At 41.6% G+C, this 10,720-nt stretch overlaps 1 protein-coding gene across 1 annotated transcript in view; it reads left to right on the top strand.

The window, feature by feature from the left end:
* The window catches only part of T265_05780 (hypothetical protein), a gene marked incomplete at both ends in the record, with an annotated part of 29,211 nt that overhangs the window by 6,734 nt on the left and 11,757 nt on the right, over positions 1-10,720 (top strand). The window contains 4 exons of the mRNA XM_009170874.1: positions 29-134; positions 3,936-4,099; positions 8,859-8,983; positions 10,434-10,556. Coding sequence (XP_009169138.1) covers positions 29-134; positions 3,936-4,099; positions 8,859-8,983; positions 10,434-10,556 — 518 coding nt within the window. The remainder of the gene's footprint in view (positions 1-28; positions 135-3,935; positions 4,100-8,858; positions 8,984-10,433; positions 10,557-10,720) is intronic.

The raw sequence follows: 10,720 nt of genomic DNA on the forward strand, positions 1-10,720 counted from the left end.
CAGTTACCATCTTTTCCATCTTTTTGAGGGATTACCTGAAGGACTGCACACTGTTCCAATTGAGAACAAAACGTTACAAGCGAGTTCTAACATTGACGGATGAGGCAACAGTTCGGATCCGCCAGCCATTACCGGTAAGTGGAATGGTTCCCTTTTGGTTCATTTTTGCAACCATTGAGATTGCAAATCACTTGAAAAGCGTATATTTTCATACAGATTGCAAGTCAATGGCAATTTGTGAAAACAATTCTCATGGAGCTCGGCAAGGCGCACGCAATCGGTTACCAAGTTGGGAGTGACGGGAGATTCAGGTGAATCTTAGTTGGATATCTCGTTCGTGACGTTCCCCAAACAAGAGATTCAGCGGAGTCAGCCGATTTGATTGAGTGCTTCGTTAATACAAAGTTAACTTAAGAACTTAAGACTCGCTACTGTACTGCAAAGTATTGTTTACGTAAAACATAAGGTTGACGCGAAATCAGTGGCTACGCCTTCGTGACGTGCTTCAAAACAGCGCAACCGGTCATGAGCTGTCGTAGAGTATTCAATAACTTTGTAAGAAGTGGTATATTATGAAAAAGGTAAATATCGTGTAAAAGTCTTTTGAATAATTATGAGAGACACGGTTGTTTAAGCATATATTTCAATGACTTTTTCGCACACATTAAATAATAGGCCCTTATATTTAGATGAATTTTACAGTTCTACTTGGGCCTATTGTAGAAATTCCTGTTGAAGTTAGACAACCTGAACCGTCAAGGGGATATTTTATCAGTTCCACAAACAGAAACAAACCCTTCTAAAAGGTTACTATATTAACAAGCGGTAGATTCTTTTTACCTGAAATTCCCTTCATTATTCCCTTCCTACTTTTGAGATTGCAGTTGAACGTGCTCAGTTTGCAAATTATAGACGCAAACCACTGGGTAAACTAAGTTCTCAATTTGTTCCGATCAATTTTACTCCTAGAATACTGCACCCGATCGCTGCGTAAACTGAATGGTGTGCTATCTGCATTTGTCTTGCTGCCTGTTTACAAGCCAGCGATGGCCTCCGAGGTTTTGTTTCGGATGTTTGTTCCAGCTTGACCCTTGCAGAGGGTGCTTGCCACTCAAGAAATAAAATGCGATCTTTCCTCCTGACGTTTCGAAATCCGTTTGTTGGGTATCTACATTCCAGTAAGGCCAAACTTTGGCACGAAATTTCCTAAGCTGCTTCAGGGGCCATAGTTCTGGTTAACTTTTGTACCCCTTTTCTTTCTGAATTTTTGTACCGAGTTTTCATGACCTTGTACCCAATCAATTCTGGGACATTCGCTCAAAATGATACCACCGATCGTACCGTTTGTGCGTGGCGTGAAGTGGTTTCACCCTTAGACATAGCATGCAAACCATGGCTGTGCTCTTGGGGGTAAGGCTACGAAAAGCACAAAACAGGTACAACTTTGACTGGTCAACTTGTCTACGCGCGTTGGTGGGTCTTCATTCCACGGAACGGTCCTAGAACGATTGGCATAATCTTATTTTTACCTTGGCAAGCCAGAAAGACAGAGCCCAGCGTACCGATCGATCAATACGGTGGCTTGTTTGAGTGCTTTCATGGCTTGCTCTTGCGACTCACTGAATTTCGGCCTGGAGGCATACGTGATGAACGTGTTTGGTCCGAATTCACATGCACTAGCTCAGACGTCTGTGTGAGTTGCTTTGCACACGAATCAGCTGTTTACAGACATCTATGAGTTTTAGGTTTCAGCTGATCTATGCATGTGATAATGCAACTCCATCAGATGAGGAGGGTTAGCACACAGCACCATTATCTAGGTAACCTCAAATCTGATTGGGAACACTTGAGAGACTGAATTTTGAAAATATCGATCTCATGGGGAGCCATCAATACCGGTTTTACTATTTATACCAGTTAAAAAAAGCATCACGAACCTGTGCTCACTCCGTGACACGATTCACACTTCTTACCAGTGGTAATGTTTTGCAGTGTCACACGAAATACCCAGTGATGCCATGCGGATGATAGTAGTCGCATTGATGAAATTTATCTAATTATGCTAACATAGTGGGAAGGTGCTAATTTTTTTTTATCCTACTGTGGAGTAGCGATCTGAGTAAATAGGAAATCGATTTTCCTGGTCAAAAATCTGTTTTAGTCAGATAACACTGATACACCTTAGTTTCGCAAACCATTGGATTCGATTTGCCTTGTTCGTATTGTATTTAAAACCTAACCGGCAAGGTATGCATTTATTTAACTTTCGTTCGACAAGTAATGACTAACGCATAGCTTTCAATTTGCACTGTCTTTTCATCATCTTTATGTAAAAAGAAAACGATACATTTAGCATCGATTTCTGCGTACTGATCGACGCTTAGTGAGTCAATTTGACTGATATTCTCTCCGATTTCGATGGCTATGAAAACGGGTAAGTGATGTGTTTCTCCGTGGGTGAACATGTCATACTGTGGCTGGCGAGCTTGTTGCTTAGTAAGGGCCTTAACGTACCTACAAGTGTCTTACTGACCAGTCTTCTTCAGACAAGGATTTCACGGCGGAGGATAAACTACTATGGGACTGATGTGCGAGAATTTCAAAGCAATTGACAATAAACCTAATAAACCTAATAACCAATAAACCAATAAACGGGATAAAAAGAACAACCAACGGAACCACCCGACAGAATAACTAATCGCGGTTAAAGGTTATGCCCGGCTACCAGCACGTATATCAACACACACGTAACACTACTGAACGCACAACCACTAACCCACCGCTACGCACAACTACGCACTGATGATGTCACCTCGATTGGTGATGAAACGTTTGCAACCAAATTGCCCAGCTCAGCGAACAAGCCAACGACCATAAACCTAACTATCCGAAGCCCTCCTGTTAAAGTTCTATTGTTTTTGATAATGCATAATATTCACTGATTGAAGGCGAACAATACAAAGGAGACCCCGGTTTGGAGATCAAATGGAACATGAACTTGGGCATAAGCGGGGATCATTTTCGGATTTTATACGTTCAACTGACTTACGGAGAAACGAAGTTTCAACATGTTTGATGGATTGGTAATTTTCGGAAGCTGAATAACTCGGTCTTAAATCAACCAAGTTGACCGGTGTTATTTAGGAATTGTCAGTCAAAGTGCATAATCGGCAGAATCGGTTTGGGTATGATAAATGCAACTCGAGTCAGTCAAGATGCACGTAACTACCATCATCTAATACACACAGCACACATACAAAACCTGTAATCGGAAACTAAAATGCTCCAGTTTGAAAGAACATGCCCCCGTTCCTGGTTCAAATTCATGTAGATTTTCCAAATATACCCTCTTCTGTAACACTCAGTCATTCACCTTGATTAAAACATATCTGCAACCGACAGATAACGCTGACCAGGTCTATTTTCAGGAGATCCATCTCGGTTTCTGCTCCCTCCTCGAGGCTGAATCAACTCTGTTAACAACTCATTTTTCGCGACAAAACGTTGTCGTTAAGACTTGTCTGGCAATGCACCCACTAACTGTTTTGTGAGGCTTTCTGAGCAGAAGATCATCCTTGCTTTCTGCCGAGAACTCTTAACCGGGAGAGTTAATTCAATTTAGAAGCGACACGATCTTACACAACTAGTCAGCAAGGCTAACCAGTCAACTCTGAATACTTATACAACCGAAAGAAGAGAATATTCATGGTTCGAATCCCGTCGATCCCTTCAGACAAAGTAAACCACAATGTTACTTTTGTCATAATTCCGTGCCCAATACCGTACAAGTTTAAACAACCTTAGCAATAATAAATTGTAAATCACCACAAAGTCTTTTTCGGGATTGGTGAAATTCCGCAAATAAAGCTAGGTTTTACACGGGTCTTTCATTTGCATCATCTAATCGATCAGTTTTGCTCTATTTTTCTCTGTAGGCCACATACACTTTAGAAGTTAAAATTGACGCGATAAATGTGTTGAAAGAAACCAAACAAGTCGCTTCTTTTGCGGCCTATAATTTCAAAGTCCCCTCCAGAGGAGATTCCGTCCCCATACCAATAAGGCGTATCACAAATGGCTACAGAAATCCTGCAGTTCGGTGAGTATTTGTTGAAACCTAAAAATTGGATTAAGCTAACACTCCCTGTACAGTTCTCAGACACGACTTAAACCCTTCTTCTAAGAAGCCTACAAACTCTGACAAAAACCTCTTCAACAATTTAGTCGTCTTTGCTACTTTTTGAAAATCATTTCAAGATCCGGATGGCCACTTGTGAACAAATCAGAATGGCCCTAAACGAGAATGATTTTTGGATTGAATATTCGTGGAGGAACATAACTAATAGAACAGTTTGCGTTCACTTGGATGACGTTCGCCAGGAGTAAAATAATCGGAACCAAAAAGGGCAGAAGAAACAGGGATTGGTTGGCATATACAGCTGTCCGGTCAACCTTCTGGAAAATTCAGTTTGTCAAGGCATGACAGTAACTTCTCAATGGGTGGGAGCGGGGGTTAGCTGGTCAAGCCATTTATCGGTGCTTATGAACCCTTACCGCATAGTGGACCGAGGCTTTTCATCGTTTCGACTGACACAAAAGGTTTGTAGGCGACCTGCCAAAGCTCCCATTCGGCACCATTTGGTGTGCATTTTGGCACGTGTGTGAGCCGAACCTGGAGAAGTAAAGCATTGCTTTTCCTTCTAGGTATACAGAGAAGTCGGTGAGGCTTTCTCCGGTTTTTGGAATTGGAAGGGATTTCAAGGCGCAAATCCTTGGCATAAGTAGCGAATTTCTACTTGCTTTCAGAAGCACGTAAACTTCCCCAATCCCGCGTCGGTACAAAACAGTTTCCTTTCCAAAGTCAACCTGACTGATTACTGAATGACTGAAACTCCATAAGTAAAAAGTGTCTATCATCTCAATTCAATCATCACATTACCTATGGAAATGAGACTCGAGGCCACTTTTTCTAAAAATAATATTGTCGACAACCCCCAACGTTCAGGTCCATTCTTCACATTTTCTATCTTGGCATGACGTTAACCCGCCATTCAAAAAAATGTTGATCTAAATGGTGCCAGACTTATAAGCAAAACTGCTGGTTATTCCTTTCTTACACTTAGGACACCGTATTAATTTGGTTTTGCAGCTAACAGGTCAGAAGTTTTTCGTTGTGGAAACTGTTCCTCTATGTTCAGTGGATTGTGGCTTTGTGTGTTTAGCCTGTATTTGTCCCGAAAAAAATAAAGGGAAAACGTGCAATTACATTACAACGAATGCTCCTGATGTTTGAGTATTGCCATTTCGAAGTGTATGATCGTAGCATTCGTGTGGAATCCAGACACCGAAATTGTCAGTGGTGTTTATTACGTTAGACTTCCCATTGGAGCGCAACACATAATCAGATTGACACTTTCACTGTGTGTGTTCTTAGCCGTATGGCCGTTTCGTGAAATTGTACTGAAGCTCTTCTCAATTCAGTCATAGTCATTTAAAGCTAAGTTGCTACGCCAATCTTGAAACGCAGTTCTCCAACTGTTTCTTGTGGTCTATCGGAAGTTCATACGGTACGATGATCGTTTAAGCCATCAAAAGTTATGCAGAATTGTGACTTGATAGCGAGATCTGTAATTTCCACAGTGTTTATTAGTTGTAGGTGGTTGCGAGATCTATAAAATTTACTTTCACACCTGTCCCTGCGCCATTATTCCGATGAATTCACATCAAGGGGGAAGCATTGGACTCAAGTTTCCCCTAAGTATGGACGCGCGTTTTGTTCAGAGGTGATAATTCGGGTGTACGCTGGTGAAGTTTGAGCAACACACTCACATCACGTGTCAGGTGTGTGGAATTCAATCATAGGAAATGCCAGGCATATGCACTACTGATTAGCGCTAATAAGTGCGAGACCCGAGTTCACTGCTTCCGTCCCCTGGTATGGACTCGCCAGAATAATTACATCGGGGAAGTAGTGCGACTGTTCAAACGAGCGTGATTGGACGTGAAACTTACTTTAATCTGGAGGGTAAAGTCTGATTGCATTGGACATTATTTAACCGTCGTCGGTTACCCAAGGGTAAATTTTATTGTCACTGTTTACTACGAAGTACAGTAACTTCACCTAAGATTCCATTTCAGTAAAATTGCCAAGGCTGAAAACATTTGGAGTCGATCGTTGGACGAAACGTTTGCGGGCGATTCGAATGGTTGGATAAGAGAAAGCTTGCATAATTTTTCTGATTTAGCAACTGAGATGTGCACAGTGGAACGGGAACTGACCTAGCACTCTCGCTTGCCGAACTAAATGTGTGTTATCCCCGAATTTCTTGAGATATCCGAAGAGACCTATCACTCGGCAAAGAGAAACGGCTTAGTGAAGTTCGGCTTAAGCAATTTAGCATATTCCGCAATCCAGGTAAATAAGTGTCATTTCCGCCGATCACTGTAGAACCACTGTATTTGTAGGACTGATCTGGGACACAGTTTTGGCAACTCAAATTATGTTGTGCCATCAAGTGGCGAAACAGCTTAAAGATACTGCATGCCCAGATCAAACCAAATAAATTGCGGGTGACACATGTGTGCTCGTAAATGGGATCGTCAGGTGTGTGCAATTTTTCTGTTTCTGTTTTCGTGAACAGATTCAAACTGATTGTATGATTTTCTATCAGCGGTTGATGATGCTAAATATCCAGTTTAACATCAGTAGGCGGGTCAGAGAAAATACTTTCGAGTCTGACTATCGGTGGACACCAGGAAGGAATGCGCATCAATGGATCCATCGTATACCTTAAAATGCTCTTCTAAAATAGCCCGCTGATTTAAGAAGTGGTGATCACGGGTGGGAAACTGCCAGATTAGACAAATCTAGTTTCCTTCTCCTTCGTGTTAAGATTGGGACTTATTTGGCTACGTGTTGCATTCAATTGAGTTCACTTTGGTAATGGTACACAAGCGACTGAAGTTTACATCTGAGTTGAACCATTCGTCTGAAGATGACAGTCGTCTTCTTGTCAGGCCTCCCATCAGCATTCCAGCTATCGCACAAACATAAACTGCGCCAGCAACAGCTATTACAAACTATTACTGTCATGCTTTGATATGACTAAGTTGGCGTCTTATTCGCTGCATACAGAAACACTACCGCCGATTCCCTTCGGGAATTCTTCACCGGTAGCGCTGCTTCCTCTTCCACTCCGCCTGATGCCCACTGTTCCGTATGAACGTTCAGTACCCGTACCCGTTGTTACTCTTTTTCTCTCCATACCATCTACGCGAAGAAGAATAATGCACCTGCAAACTTTATATTTTTGTGTGAGTGAAAATGTACAGCCGACTTTCATTCTGAAGAATTTCGATAGGTCATCATATACAATTCATGCCTTGCACCGGCTGACTTTTCGAAGATTACCTTCTGTTTGTGCCATTCCACTGTAAATGGCTGAAGTTTATTATGCGAGTTCGCATCATGTGATCATTCTTCTTCAGGCAAAAAAATCCGGGGTTTATTCGTAAATTTGCAGCAAGCTCAAAGTGTCTGCTAGGTTATCAACTCGCTTCTCTCATTCATTGCCTTTGAAGTGTGTGAGAAGTACATGTTATCATTGATCGAGCTACCGTGATTCCATGGAATAAATGCCTGTTCACATGTTCTTGTCTGTGGTCAAGCTAGTTGCAATCAGCTCAAATAATCTTCCAACTGTACCACACTTCCGGTGAAAACCTGCCACGTATCCCAAAGGAAGCACGAGGGCTGTGGTACAGCCCGGTAGACAACAGCTATCGATTCACAAAGAAACGTGATTGAACTGGTGTTCTGATCCGCTGATATTTGCACAATCTTGTTCGACCTGGAACTGCGGAACTATGTTGAATGCCGTGACAATAGAATAGCTAACGAGCAGTACTACTCATAAAATCGACAAAATCTGTGAACAGCACCATGCGGATTTTAAACTTTAAGCTCATCCGATAGGCATAGATCCGAATCTCGGTCATATTCATTTCCTCATTGAACACCGTATTGTGCCTATATTGTGATAAACGCTAACTTTACCATAAGTCCGCCTTGACAGAAAAATTGGATGGATTCTTCTTAGTTTCTGGTTTGTGATATTTTCTTCTCTGAATGTGATGGGCGAAGGACATTTCATATTTCGCCTGAACAAAGCTGCATCTGTACTACTCACGGGTACAATGAAAACCGCTGACAGTAAACTGCTGGTTTCGTCCTTCTTAGACCTAGTCCCCGAATCTCCATATACGTCTTTCCCATTTGAATACTGGGCGTATATTCTAATAAACGCTCGTATGCAAACTCACTAGATTTTGGAGGACTCAGTTGTATTTCCCCATGCTCTTTCAATTCTGAAAGGAGTGGCAGCTAAATTCCAAATAAGCATGACATGACTAGCCAAATGTAAGTTTACCGTAACGTGCAATGGGCACTGCCCTCATGTAGTATCCAGTCTTGTCATGCAAGTGGCTGGCATTCGGTGCGTATATCCACTTTCTATTTGATCAAGAGCTGCAAATGTATGCAAATGTGAAGCCTGCTAGTGATTTCAAAGCCTGTGGGAATTTACGATGATTGGTAGAATATGCATTAAAATAACAGTGTTGGGCAAATTTTTGTCCCCAACAAGATTAGCATCTGGATTTGTGGACCCAGCCGTCGGCTTCGCTGCGATCCCATCTCTCTCCCTCTCTCTCATAAAAAACGCAGTTTAAACCACTGTAGTCAATCTCATTTGATCAGTGCTGATATAGGTTCAGCTTCATATGTGATCTTAGTATGAACGTTAGTTGTGTGTGTCACCATATGCTGCATATGTTTTGTTTCTTCTTCGATCTGTTAGGTTAACAGTGTCAGGCATTCTCACGTGCGATGAATTTTATTTTGGAGATCGTTGTCAACACCATTGCAGGCCAAATGCTTCCTCGTACACCTGCACACCAGAAGGTCAAAGGATATGTAATTACGGTTAGTTATTTATTAATAAGCGTTCCAGTACATGGTATTTCGAATTGTGGAAAACTCTACCAGAAATGCATTAGATGTAAAATATCTAGTTGAAAATCTTGAAGTTTCGAATGTTTTCATCTGATTCATCTTCTAATAAAGCGGTTTACTCATTGGTCTCCCAATCTATTGAGAGGATTGAGATGTTTCTTAATCGTTGGTTCATTCTTAGAAACTTCGAAAACACCAGTCAGACTTGGCTAACAGGTCAACAGTCAACCTGTCGCCTGCTTCTTTTTAATCAACCTGACTTATCAGAGTAGCCAGAGCAGTTGCGCCAAGACGGGAGAATGGTTTTTCAAAACAAGGATGCTGTAGACACGATACTTTAAATTGGAAACGACTCATGATAAGTTTTACCTAAAACTCACATACCTAATCGCTAAATTAGTTCTGTAAGGCAAATGATGGAAAGTAGGGTTTTTACATGATGTAGCTCGGTTGTTCGTTGGCTGGGTCAACTAAAAGTATACAGTTCATTGGGCTGATTGAAGTTTAATTGAGTCAAGTCAGCAATTAATATCTTATGGAGTCAAAAACCGATCGAAATGTGACAGTGCCAACAGTCACGTGATCCGGACATCTTAGCTTTGCTTATCGGTGCGGCAGTGGAACAGAACAGCGAATGTTCAAGGGACATCTGTTTCGTTTTCGCGTTCAATCTCCACGTTTGTCGGAAATCAGCTAGTCGAACTAGAAGGAAAAAGCCATGGTGGATTGGAATAGGTTTTACAGTGAAGCACAAGTAAGGAAGCATATATCTCATCATGGAAAGGCACCCATAATAGCTAACATAGTAACGGCCTTATCATGTTTCATTTTTCGACTACCTAGCACACATTTGCGGCCAAAACTCTTTTGATACCTTACAGTGTGATAAAATCATGAAAAGGGCCGTATGATAGTTTGATGAATATAAGAGATAGTTCGGATATATGATGCAATATGTTCCCAGGTGGGATATCCGAATGGCTAACGAGATGGAATATGTCGAGAATTTGATGTCAATTGTTTAGAATTTGTAACGGTGTATTTGCTGTTTCACGAAGCACTTGACTCCCGCTAAACCACATCTAGAGCATGATGGCACATTATTCGTCTACGCTACATCTTTCGCTTCTGCCTGATTGGACATGTCAGTTGACACAAGTGCGTTACTTGGGAGGTACCATATCCAGTTTTCTGGTACTCACTGGAAGTTCTGTTTGTTCGTGAATCTGACAGCAGCGTTCTCAAAACATAACCGTTGCAAGAAGGCCGTTTGCTCCAAGGATGATTCCGGAATTCCGATATACAATGAAAATCGCTTTACCGACGTTATTCTTCTTAGTAAAAGTGTCGTTGTGTGATACCGAAACTATTCACGCATCAGCTTTAAAGTGAATTTTTTCCTGTAAACTTCATCTGGTAGGTTATCGAGGCGCCCTTTGTGACATTGTTGACTGGTGCACACTTCTACCGTGCGTTGGAAAAGCCAAATGCAAACTTCTACCAGACGGAAGTGGCAGAGAGTGCATATGTCAAGAACCTGGAGGTATGTGTTTCGACCTTTCATGGACTGAGGTGTGGTTCCACTCTCTGAACTCCGAGGTGCACTTTGGATTGCCGTTGTTTTTTCCTAACCAACATAAAACGGTCGTGATAACCTGCACAAGAAATTGACAGTTTTGTTTATTATTTTTATTATTATTTACTATT

The sequence above is a fragment of the Opisthorchis viverrini genome (assembly GCF_000715545.1).
Source record: "Opisthorchis viverrini unplaced genomic scaffold opera_v5_114, whole genome shotgun sequence".
Classification (NCBI taxonomy): Eukaryota; Metazoa; Platyhelminthes; class Trematoda; order Opisthorchiida; family Opisthorchiidae; genus Opisthorchis; species Opisthorchis viverrini.